The sequence below is a fragment of the Aquila chrysaetos genome, chromosome 3 (assembly GCF_900496995.4).
Source record: "Aquila chrysaetos chrysaetos chromosome 3, bAquChr1.4, whole genome shotgun sequence".
Classification (NCBI taxonomy): domain Eukaryota; kingdom Metazoa; phylum Chordata; class Aves; order Accipitriformes; family Accipitridae; genus Aquila; species Aquila chrysaetos.
In genome coordinates this window covers 40,349,212-40,361,353 of record NC_044006.1, presented here as the reverse complement: position 1 = coordinate 40,361,353, position 12,142 = coordinate 40,349,212, and the positions used below count along the sequence as shown (strand labels likewise).

Here is a 12,142-nt window from a genome sequence, read left to right as displayed (position 1 = left end):
ATGCTGTGAGATGATTAACTGTGTTTGCACAGGGCCCTGCCTGGACTCACACGTCTGGAGGGAGAGCGTTTTCCTAACCCAGCTAGGCTGCTGCTCTCTCCCCCTCCCTCCCACCTGGAGATGGAGACAGCCGACAGCCTCTTCTGCTCCACCTTCAGCTGCTGCCAGTATCATGCTCCCCCACGCAGCAGCGTACAGACAGGGCAAAGGCAGCCTGCTCCCCTGATCCTGCTAATGGCTGGGCAGGTGCTGCCCTGCTGTCTGAGAAGAGGCCGGAGAGGTCAGAAAAGGAGATGGGGCTGGGCGGAAGGCTCACAGAAGGGTCCGCAAGTGAGCACTTCTCCAGCTGTTGAATCTCCCCAAAGTGGCAGCAGCTGGAGGGGATACGACATTTTCCCTCGATGCTGCACTCCCGCCAAACCTTGCTCAAAGGGCACAAGCCGCAGGAGCCTGTCTGGCTGCCTTTTTCTTTCTTTATTGACAGGTACAGAGTCAAGGTCTGCAGAAGAGTGAGGAGGAAGATTTGAGCGCCAACAGACCCCCCCACCAATAACCAGGAACTGATGAAAACTCTGAGTAGGAAGGTAATTCACAAACACGCAAGGAGAAGAATGCCATCTAACTGGATCTTCAAAGCAGAATTATATTGCTATATCCCCTACAGCTATCTAAAGGGAATGAAGGACTATAGGGCTCACGGAGATAAGAGTGAGATCGTCAATATGTTTTATGTTCTTTGGCTGTAGAGATTAATTCCTTGATTAAAGTAAAGATCATGGTTAAGATTCAGAAATCTGAACCTTAGGGAACCATGATTACTGCTGAACGCTCTAGGGCTTGCAGATTTAGGACATCAATGGGTCTTACGTGGGGGCCATACTTTACATTATCTTTCTCTGAAGGCATGGTATTCTGGATGAAATTATGCTGATGCTACAGCTAGCGCCAGGCCTGGGAGTTCAAAGCCTGAAGGACCTGGATTATTGCAGGATGTTGTAAGGACTGCAGTTAGGAAGAAAGCTTGTGTCAGTTGGAGCCAGTGCTTTATAAGCTAGAAATCAGCAGTAGGTTGTAAGTAGAGAAACTGTCAGGTTTCAGTTTACAGTAGACTTGGGGATGGCAGAGACCAAGCTTACCACTGGAAGCTGCCTTCACTGCAGGGCTCTGCAGGGCCTGACGAGGGGGGGGGGTCAAAGCATTCTCTCATTTCGTGAAAGTAGGAGCCATTTATTACTACTAAGATGAAGGTTAGAATGAGGAGTAGGGTTAGCTGTAGGGTTTGGAACTGTAGATCTTGAAGAACATAAATTGCTGGCAATATTTGAAAATACCTTATTTTCTGTTCTACTATAGGGCAGGTATGGATATGGCCAATGTGCATGAAGATCCATATTATTTACCACATGCTGCTGCCCAAGAACATTAGGAGACTGGGGTCCATAGGTATTCGTAACAAGGTAACAGGGTTAGGTTCGGAATCCAAATATTGAGGAACCGGTATTGTTACTGCATGTTGCACAGCCCTCAGTATTAGGAATAGGGCTGATGTCAATAAGGGACAGTTATTTATGGTGGGGTTTTTGTTGTTCTAGACATGAGGCTTACAGTTACAATTAAGGTAGGAACTGGGGACAGACTTTGGAAATCTAAAGCCTAGATTTCCAGTTGTTACTGAAGTTGCAAAAACTGCAGTGTGCTGGTATCAATAATGATCAACTCTGTCTTTCTATTGAATGTGTGGGTTCTCTAGTTAAGAGTATGGATATTGGATGAACTGATTTTTTGGCAAGGCCTGCAGAGCTAGGAAGGGTACTGGTGTCAACAATCACAAATACCTGTATTTTTCTGTTCTGGTGTAGGAACAGGACCTTAGTTTTATCTTCAAATACTGTAAGGGTGAGAGAGAAGATGAGGTTAGAATTTGGAGTTCAAAGAATCAGACTGAGTTTGCTGCTGGATATACAAATGTAAGAAAAGGGCTGGTGTTAGTGGCCTACACTCTTCTGTTTGCTTCTGCTGTGTGGATTAATTCGTGGGGTACAAGAAAAGGCTGGTGGCTGGCTGGGAATTGAAAGTTTGAGGAGCTGTGTTTATGGTCTGTTTTGATGAAGTTTGGGGCCTTCCTTATAGTTATGGGTATCGTTAAGGTAAAGTTTCAGAATCTGTTGTGTTCTGAGACAGATTTATTCCTGAAGCTGAACTTCCCATTGAAGGAGGATGAGCACTAGCACTAAGCTAACGTCTTGCATTCCACTACGGGACTAGTTCCCTTCATAGAGCTACTGTTAGGGCCCATTAAGTAAGGCTATTAAGTCCATGCTAGCGTTGGAGGTAAGATTAAAAAATTTAAGACTACATCTGTGTCAGTCAATAAAATGGGGTCAAGGACCTCTCCCATGCCAAACGGCGCGGTCTTGTCCTTTCCACATTACATTGTACTTGACTGAGGTCGTCTCAGGGGCCCATGGCGTCACCTGTGGTCTTTCAAAGTTTTTGTTTCTCTAGAGGCACTGAATCAAAAATTGTGATTTAGCACCTGTAATAATGCAAGGGCTGTGTCGCAGCCCATTAAACTGGTGTTTTCATACTCTGAGGCTGAGACAGTACAATGCATGTCCTAGACTGTTGCACGAGGAGTGGTTGTGTACTGAAGTGTTTGAGGGTGCAAAACCTATTGCAGTAAAGCTGGAGGACTATGGAGGGGGACAAACTGGTGTAGTTTCATCCATTCTGCCTAAGGGGAATAATCCTTCACTCTTACTGCCTCGAAATCATGCCTGACCAGTGGGTATTCACTGAGGCCAAAATCATGCCAGGGAGTCGCCACTAACAATAGAGCCAATTCACCAGGTGCAGGGTTCAAACTCACTCCCTGGCTCTATTCTTTTTGGCAGGACAGCATAGCCTGGGTGTGGATGCTGCAGCCCTCCAGCCTTAAGCAACAGCCTGGTGTGAACAGGGAAAATGTTCTTCCCCTTTATAAAACCGTTGGAGTCCTTCCTGTGGTTATGGTAAAGGCTAAGGTTTGAGGTGCTGCTAGCACTTGAAAATCTAAAGCTAGAAGAACTGAAGTTACTGCTGGCTTCTTCTGAGTAGACAGCCTGATGCACATGGGAGCCAATTCTTTGTGTGGTCTTTTCCCGTACACAGAGGTTCCTTGGTTTAAATTAAGGTGACATTAAGGCTTTGAGATCTAGGAGTTTCAGGAACTGATTTTAATGCTAAATGCCAAAAGACCCACTTGTGCCAGCAGGTATCACTGTTGCAATTTTCTTTCTACAGGTCAATTCCTCAGTTGTATGTCAGGTTAGGGTTAGAGTTTAAGAATTGAAACTTGAAGAATCAAACATGCTGTTGAATATTGCTGGGAACACGGACCCAAGAAGAGCTCTGCTCTTTCTAGGTGCCAGTGCCGTATGTTCTTTTCTACAGTAGGCTCAAACATGTCCTCGGCCTTAAGGTTAGCATTTGAGAATTCCAAGTTTCAAAAGTCCAATATGTTTGCTGGATGGTCTGGGGCTTCAGGGTAAATAAAGAGATCTGATAGCAATATTCACTAGTCCCCTTTATGCTTCTGAGGGCATCATTGGATCCCCTCGGTATAATTATGACTGCATTTAATATCAGGGTTAAAGTTGCTGTTATGTCATGGAAATCAAAAGGTTCCAGAGCGCAGCTGGACACTGTGTGGTCCACGGTGTCGGGAAGGCTGATGTCTGCAGTGGACGGTGCCTCTCTTCTCCTGCAAGTAGAGATGAGTCCCTTCAACACAATTAGGTAAGGGCATGGTTTGGTAATCTAAGGTTTCCAGAGCTCAGTTTCGACTTGAACAGAGTAGGGTCTGCAAAGTTTGGAAAAAGGACAGTGGGAAGTGCAACAAACGCTTTTTTTTTCTTTCTTTCTTTTCACTGCAGTAACAGTTTCGGTGTTTTAAGATTACTTTGAGAGCTGATATTAAAGTTAGTCTTTGAGAATCTAAATCTTGAGAATACCGGGGCATTTCTGAATTTTGGAGAGCCTGCAGAATTGTGAAGAGACCTGATGTCTGTGTGGTCCAATCCTACACAAAAGGAGCATGTTACAATGTAGGAGAAAAGGCCCTACAGTTTTATTTTGCAGTGTACTGGGGCATCTGCTAGAATCCTGCACATCCACTCTAGTGAGCGAGCTGCTGTGTGGTGCTTAGTTGCTGGCTGAGGTTAAACCATGACACCCCACTAATTTGTACCCTCTCCTCCTGCAAAGACAGGACAGAATTTAACTGCAGCAGTCTTATTAAGTGAATATAGTATCTAACTTCTATGCATTGAAAGATTCAATGGGTTATTTTACTTTCCTTTTTGTATCAACGCTGTAAATATATGCATACTGAAGGAACGCAACAAGTACTTTTGCAGTAAGAAAGGGGCAGAACATACATTTTCACTGTCAGAGTTGTTTTTATATAAACACTAACCTTAGTGACAATCTTGTGGAACAGCGTGTTGTGACTGATTCATAGCTGTCCTCCTGCGCCACCACACACGCATGCAGGCAGCACGCTCCCACTTGCACGTCTCTTAAAAGCTTTCCAACCTGCCTGTCTCTTTTCAGTAGACCGTGCTTTCAGTGCAGTGTCAAAAGGGACAAATCGTTTCCATTGTAAGATTCTTTGAAACAGGCTTAACTGAAAAAAACACACTGATTTGATGTAAGTTTGGCACGATGTGACCTAAGAGGTCAGGTCTACAGTAATCAAAATAATATAAAAAAGTAATACGGTGGCAAATGTTTTGTATAAGCCTACAACCAGAATGGAAGCTATAAATGTCAACCAGTAATATTTTTGTGAAAAGGGCTTTTAAAAAATAATAATTACCTTTATTTCTCCATAAATTCCCTTTTTCCCAGGCACTTGCCTGGGACACAAGATGGGGAGAAATGCTGGTGTTCTCTTTCTGTATAGATACAAATGAGTAGCAAAGCAGTGGGTCACACTCACTAGGGGAAGCTTGACCCTGTGGTCTGTTTCTGTCCTTAGCCCAAGAGAGCCTGATGCCCTGGTGCTATGCATCTTAGAAAATATTAGTTGCTTACTCATTAGAAGGGAATGTAAAGGCCATGTTTTCTCACTGGAAGTTACCATTTTATTCCATAGGAGAGATGTTTTGCTACTGTTATTAATTAGTATGATAGACAGTTTAGAGTACTTTCAAGTGTGTGTGCATGCATGCTTCCCTATCCAAAAGCCTTTGGGTTCGAAGAGAGCAATCTACAGGTGGTAATATAAGTGCACACCGCAGGCTCCTCTCCCTCAGTCACCTGCATTCACCGATTTCCGTACATCTTATCTTTACGGGCTATCAGGGAAGCTGCAAGTAGCAGAAGTTGATCTGCAAAAGAAGTTGAGGCTGAAATACCACTGCTTTCATGAACTCCTCCCCACGATCACAGGCATCCTCGAGTAACTGACGGTGCAGCTGATGGGAGGGGTGTTAGGGATCAAATGCCTATTACATGGCGTAGCTCTCCAAAGAACAAATCACCATTTTTAACAGACCGTGTGGTACAAGCAAATCTTTTTTCTCCTTTCTGGATGAATAAAAAAAGGTAAAGACATTTGTATGGCCATATGTCCATCATCGCCCAGAAATTCAAAGTCCCCATTCTAAGCCAGTTCAAGTATAAATATTAGACGGCACTGCCTCTCTTAGTGTGTCAGCTACATTCATTTTTTAAAGATGGGCCACTAAAGACAATTCTCTTTTCCTCACGGCTACAAAATATTCACCAACGCGCATCCGCCATGGGCACAGACCAGACGCGTTACCGTTTCAGCCACGCACGCTGACAACACCGCATCCGCCACCATCCGGTAGCCCCGCATTTCATTAGGCGCTGACGGTGCCGCCTCACCTGCACTAAGGCTCGCTCCTCCTCCTCCTCCCTGCCTCTTCACCGCCGGGTGTCCCTCCCGGGGGACACCGACCCTCCCGCGCCCCACAACCCCCTCCCGGCAGCGCCGAGGACCCGCCGCCGCACCCCGCCGCCGCTCCCCCGCCCCGCCCCGCGGCAGCCGGGCAGGTGAGCGGCAGCCGCCCCGGCCCCGGGGCCGGCCGGGCCGCCGCCCCGCCCACGGGGGCGAGCCGCGGGGCCGGCCGCCACCTGCCGCCGCGCCGCACAGCCCAGCCCAGGCCAGCCCAGCCGCCGCTCCCCGCCCTCCTCCCTGCTTCCCTGCCGCGGCGATGGAGTCGTAGGGGCGTGCGGAGGGAGAAGCGGTCGCGCTTCCCCGAGGGAGAAGGAGAGCGCTCCCGCAGCGGGCGGGCGGGCGGCCCGCAGGTCAGTGTCGCCTCCCGTACCTGTTGCGCCGGGAGCCGGCGGGGGGCGGGGGGGAGCGAGCGGCGGCCCGTCGCAGGAGCCCGCAGGAGGTACGCGGGCTCCCGGCCCCGGCCCGCGGGGAGGGAGAAGCCCCAAGGTACCGGGCCTCGGGGTCCGCTTCTGGGCTGCGGGGGGGCGGCGAGCGCAGGGAGCGGGTCCCGCGGCTCAGCTCCGGGGCGTTATCTACCTCCAACTCTGTCAGCCGCGCAGGGGAAGGCGCGGTGGCGTTTCAGAGCCTGTCACCGGGGCTCGGCCGGGGGCAAAGCGCAAAATCCTCCCCCCGCGCCCACCCGGCTGCCTGTCCCTGCTCGGCTGCTCCCGGGGCGAAGGGCAGACCTCCCCAGCAGCGCTGCCCGTGTTAGGGCCGGGGGGCTGCCTGCCTCCCTCCCTCCCCTGTGCTGGGGAAGAGGGGTCCCCGCCGCCTTCAGCTGGACCCGGCGCCGGCCCGAGCGGCGGAGGGGCCCCGGCGGGCGGGGTGGCGGCGTGCCAGGCTGCCAGCCTGCCCTCGCTCTCTTCCCCCCCACCGCAGGAGCCCGAGATGGCGGACAGCGCCGCGGCCACCGCCGCCCCCCGCGCCGGCGTGAAGGGCAGCTCGGCGGGGCCCTGGTGGAAGTCGCTGACCAGCAAGAAGAAGCACAAGGAAGCGGCGGCCGCCCCGCCGCCCCCCGCCGCCGCCGCCACCGAGGCCCCCGCAGCCCCCTCCAGCCCCGGCGGCCGGGAGGAGCAGCCGCCCCCCTTCGGCGGCGGCGAGGCCGCGGGGGCGGGCGGCGGCAACCGCCGGAGCCTCCGCGTCTCCCACTCGGGCCGCTTCAAGGAGAGGCGGAAGGTGCGCACCTCGCTGCTGGCCGACAGCCCCGAGGTCTTCGACGGCGGCGGCGGCGCCCCGGGCCGTGCCGCCCAAGGGGGCGAGTAGCCCAGGAGGGCTTCGCCCCGCGGAGCCGCGGCCCTGTGAGGAGCCGCCACCGGACGGGTGGCCGGCGGGACGGGTGGCCGGAGCCCGCGGCTGCCCCGCAGCTGGGCTTGGCCTCGCTCGGCCCCGTGGGCGACGCGGCGGCGCGTGGCAGCGGCCTCCCCAGCCCTGACCGGACACCGCGGGGAGCCCAGCACCTCCGCCAGACGAGTGAACCGCGAGCTGCGTTACACGAACGCCGCCGAGACCCGAGCCCCGGATGACGGGACGATGTGATTGTCTTAACAAAATAACACTAATAAACACCCCACTCACTCCCTGTGCTGTGGTGAGCAGACTCGCAGGTGCTATCCCAGGGCCGAGGCGGGGGTTTCTGTACTGTCCGCCAGCCCTTGCCGGGAGCCGCGGCGCTGACTTCTCAGGCCTGCGATCCCGCTCCTCTCAGCTCTCCGGCCAAGGAGGTGCTTTGCTGCTCTCGCCCATCTCACGCGCTGCCTTACGGAAGGAAGGGTGAACTAAGTGCTTTTATCTAACTTCGGGGCCGAGGACCTCGGCGCTGCCATACGTGCTCCTGCCCTGCCGTTAGCAGGCACGCCGTGAACCCGTCCTCCTCCCCCTGCGGGGGTCAAAAGAGGGGTACGGTGAGGGGCAGGCGCTTGCATTCGCCCGTGCCCCACATCACATCGCATTTAAATATGCAAAAGGCAGGACCGTGCTGGTTTTCTCCCTCTTGTTACCGTGTAATGATAAGCAGGTGTTTCAGAGGCGGGTCTCCTGTAGCTCTGTTACAGAGGGAGGCTGGTTGTCGTCTAGCAATTCACGCTGTTTACCCAGGGAACACATGATTTTTGCATAACTGGTGATAACTGGCATAATGAAGCTCCGATGATGAAATTGTGTGATAAAATGTAAATACTCCTGGGAGACGAGACCAGGCCTGGCGAGCACAGGCAGGGTTGTACCCCTAATGTGGAAATAGGCTTGGGCACCACTGGAAATGTTCTTTACTGTTTACCGTGTCCGAGGCTGGTGAAGCAAGGTTAAAGATTCCCGGGATTTCTTTTGATAGCAAGATAATGTGCTTTAACTCGGGCAGCTATCTGCTCCCTCTAACAGCTCCTGGATTTTTGGATGAAGTAAACTATAAGCCAGGTTTGTACTGGTATTGTGCCTTACAGAGCAAACTCAGCTAAAAACACTCAGCAATTACACGTTTCTTGATAGTAGATGATGTAGCAACAACTGATTTATTTATTTTAAATGCATTCACGATATACTTTATATTGTTAAAATGGTTTTAGACTTTTTCTGAATGTGAGATAAGATACTACATAGTGGCAGGGACTGAAAATTATTTCCTAGCAGTCAAGTATTATGCAGTTATGATTTTGTTTGGTTGTAACGAATGATTTAAGGTCAATTAAAAATAAAAAGCCACCTGAAAGGATACAAGAGCTGACAGCTGAGTTCCAGGTAAAAATATGGATTAAACCAGTCACTGACAATCACTGAAATGATGCAGTAGGTGCTGGGCAAGTGCCCCATGGTTCAGTGTGTGTGTAATAATATATAATGAACTTTGAGAGCTCCTGTGCGATAAACTCAGACAACCTAGCTGGCTTAGGTACTTACTGGTTCTTTACTCAGCTAATCCTTCAGACACTGAAGGACAAAGGGACTGTAGCATCGAATCTATTTCCATAAAAGCTTTTTTTTCCACCCAGTGCGCAGACATATGCTTTTTTATTTAATTTAGTAAAACTACATGGTACTGGTTTTGGACTGCCTTTTTACATTCCTGACTACATGCTGAACAAGTAAAGAGCTGGGGGGTTGTGGGGCGAGCTCTTGGAAGTTTCTCCTCGGAGATGCTTTTCTTACGTGGAGCCTCTTCAGTCAAGGGGCATCTGAAATCCTTCCACTGAGAAGAAGCAATTGGAGCAAACCCAGCCTCAGACGAAGGGGTGTGAGAGAGAAGGAGGAGAGTTTAAAAGCTGGGAATAGAGAAACGGATGAAGAAGATCCGTACTTCAGCTACGGTTTAGCCTGGGGTGGGGGGAGAGGAGGCAGAAAGGGGTGGCTTTGCTGCAGGGGTTGTCATACTGCCTTTGGAAGGCAACATGTTCCTATCTATTACAGGCAAAAAAAATTCTGCCTGTATGTATTCTGGGTCCCAAAGAACCTTTTTTGTATGTTTGTGTGTCCAAAATGGAAGAACAAGTAAGCAGGTGGTGCACTGGTGTGTTTCTTACTCCTACGTCTGGTTTAGTGTGAGCTCTGTGAGAGTTGGCTCCTCAGAACTGTCCAGAGGCCTGAGTATGGAGTGTTTTATACATCTCATGCAGATGCTTCTCTGCATTTTTAATCTTTACACTGTTGTGAAAATACAGTTTCCTCTCTCTCCTGCACCTCCATGCTACCTCTTCCTACAGTGAACCTCTGTGTGCTCTTTGGAAAGGTCTTGCTTTAGTTGCAAGTCTTTACCTAGGCACGAGATACCTACCGATTTGGGTTTTATTTGAGAAGAAGTTTGGTATGCTGTTCAGATGGCTGCTGTTAAGATTCGATATCAATACTGGTTAATATGTGACTAAATATTAGCTATGTCTTAATCCTTGTGTATGGCACTTTCAGCTTGGAAATTTGGTCAGAATACAAAGTCAATAAATGTATATAAAATGACTCGCTCGCAGCCATCCTCCATCTTTATCCTGACCTTGAGCTGTGGGAAGGAGACGTAATTCTATCTTCCTGCTCAGTCAAATCCTTTCTTCAATGAATTTGATAGCAGCTGCTGAAAAACTAGAGCCATGAGAAAACGGGCTGCCTGCCTCGTCTCACTTTCCCCGCCCTCTGTGTAAGGGCCGCACAGGAGTATTTTCAGGTTAGTGCTGACCCGTGTACCGCAGCGAGGAGTGAGAAGCCCCGTTGGCCATAACCAACTTGCAGCGCAGAAATAGTCCTCTTGTTTCTCAGTCTGAGCATCAGATAAAGCTTTAAGTAATCTATACACATGTAAATGAATTAAGCTGATACAGAAAAAGACGTCATATTATGGAGCACCCAAGTTAATTTTTTTTAACCCTTGAAGTGGAGAAAGTTCGACCTTTCTTTTGTATTGGAGAATACTTGCTCAGGATAACAATAGTGCATTTCTGTGCATTGAATTATTAAAAGTCTGTCAGCAGTCTTAATATAGGTATTTTCCTCATCTCCTTTATAAAGATCATGCATCAGAAAGTAAGTTTAGGAAATAGGGCGGCTGAGAAAGTAGGTGCTGTTTGTTTTTAAAAGCAAGCAGTGACATATTGACAAAATAAATGTAAATAAGCAGATGAGGTTCAACCTCAGCTACGTCAGTTGCAGTGCAATTTTCTTAATATTATTCCAGATACTACTAAGGATTGCAAGTTTGGGGCAAAAAATAAATATTTAGTAAACAGAGTGAACTTTTCAAATAAACTTGCAAAGTATATGCCTGCTTATTCCAGCTCTTGCCAAAACTAAAAATAACTCTCTGAGTAGCTGCCTGGTGAATCATTCCCTGCTATTGTAGGCTGGTCAGTCTGGACCTCAAAAAAGATTATAGGGAGCACCTGCAGAAAATTATTCTAAATTGGAAACACTGGAATAAATGCCTTGAAAGCCTCAAGACTTTCAACCTCAGATGTTATGTCAGGGTATGACTTAAACCAAACTGAAAGAAGGGAGAGGGGACTTTACTGTTTTGGAGAGGAGAGGAGTCTTCACTGTTTTTTGTTTGCTTGCTTGTTTGTTTAAGTTCTGTCTTCATTGCAGAGTAACCAATTATAGTTTTATATTTGAAATATCACATCTCTTGTCCATTAACAAGATAACCTCATGTGAGGGCTAAAATCTGAAAGACAGGACTTCCAGCCTTGGCTTGGCCAGTGCAGCTGGATGCTTCGCATTAAAGCCCGTGTTTAATTCAGCTCATTCAAAAAACTAATTGGAAGAAAAGCTGTTTCAAGTGCAGGTACAGACTGGAAGCTCATTTTGCTGCCTTTTGGGATCCTATCTGGTAGGGCAAAAGAAAGAAACCCAAACCTGGTATTTTCTAAGATGTCTTTTAAAAGCTGGGGTGAGAGAGCGTTGGTTATAGAATGATACCTGAGACCATATAATTACACCATTTTGAAAAACAAACCTTTCCTCTTCATCACTAATTTATTGTAAATAGGATGGGAGACCTGCTGGCTGTGATTTTTCATTTCAGAATAAAACAAAAGGGATAGAGTTGCTCAATTTTATAGACACCAGAAGTAGTGATGTAGTTTATCTGTTTTATCCTTAATGACACGTCTGAAATTCACAAATAGCTCTAAGAAACAATATTCAGATGTAGTCTTCAACTAAAGCATATTGATTACCAGCTGCAGCTTACGAATTTCATTTACTGCCCATTTTATCTAGACAGAGCAATATAACACCAGATAATATGTGTTTTGGGGATAGCAAACAGCTTTCCATGGTAGCTCTAAGGCATGATTTTAAATGAAAAAATTACTCTGGTGAGTAATCCTCATCAGATCTAAACGTCATGTTTCATGTGAGTAAAAATGAGTTAGAATGTTTTTTTCATGGTGTTAGTTACCAGACTATCAGATAGTTTGGGATGTGTGAAGTAGGCCTGATTCTCAGACGCAAGCCTGTGTGTGCTGTGAATCTTCTGCCGCCTGTTTGCAATGCCTCAGGTCTTTCCCCAGATCCAAAGTTACCATTTATCATGGTAGTTCCTTTTACACTAAGGAGGTAAAAAGCATGATCCTCTGTGTTACTGAAAACAAGAACCCTACCTATGTATGTCTGTTGAAATGAAAAATTAGAGGTACTGTGCACGTGGAACTTCGGTGT

At 48.4% G+C, this 12,142-nt stretch overlaps 1 protein-coding gene across 4 annotated transcripts; it reads left to right on the top strand.

Moving 5' to 3' along the window:
* The first annotated feature begins 6,127 nt into the window (after nt 1-6,127).
* On the top strand, nt 6,128-9,949 carry PRR15 (proline rich 15). Of its 4 annotated transcripts, none has more exons than XM_030010586.1 (2): nt 6,128-6,316; nt 6,881-9,949. In XM_030010586.1, the coding sequence occupies exon 2, from the start codon at nt 6,896-6,898 to the stop codon at nt 7,268-7,270; it is 375 nt and encodes a 124-aa protein (XP_029866446.1). In that variant the 5' UTR covers nt 6,128-6,316; nt 6,881-6,895; the 3' UTR covers nt 7,271-9,949. The 4 variants fall into 4 exon arrangements, with proteins under 4 accessions (XP_029866446.1, XP_029866442.1, XP_029866443.1 ...); XM_030010582.1 differs by having other exon boundaries at nt 6,128-6,318; nt 6,887-9,949; XM_030010583.1 differs by having other exon boundaries at nt 6,128-6,407; nt 6,887-9,949.
* Nucleotides 9,950-12,142: the final 2,193 nt, after the last annotated feature.

Excerpts from the sequence above, each read along its gene's own strand:
- PRR15 (XM_030010586.1), top strand. The coding sequence starts at position 6,896 with ATGGCGGACAGCGCCGCGGCCACCGCCGCCCCCCGCGCCGGCGTGAAG.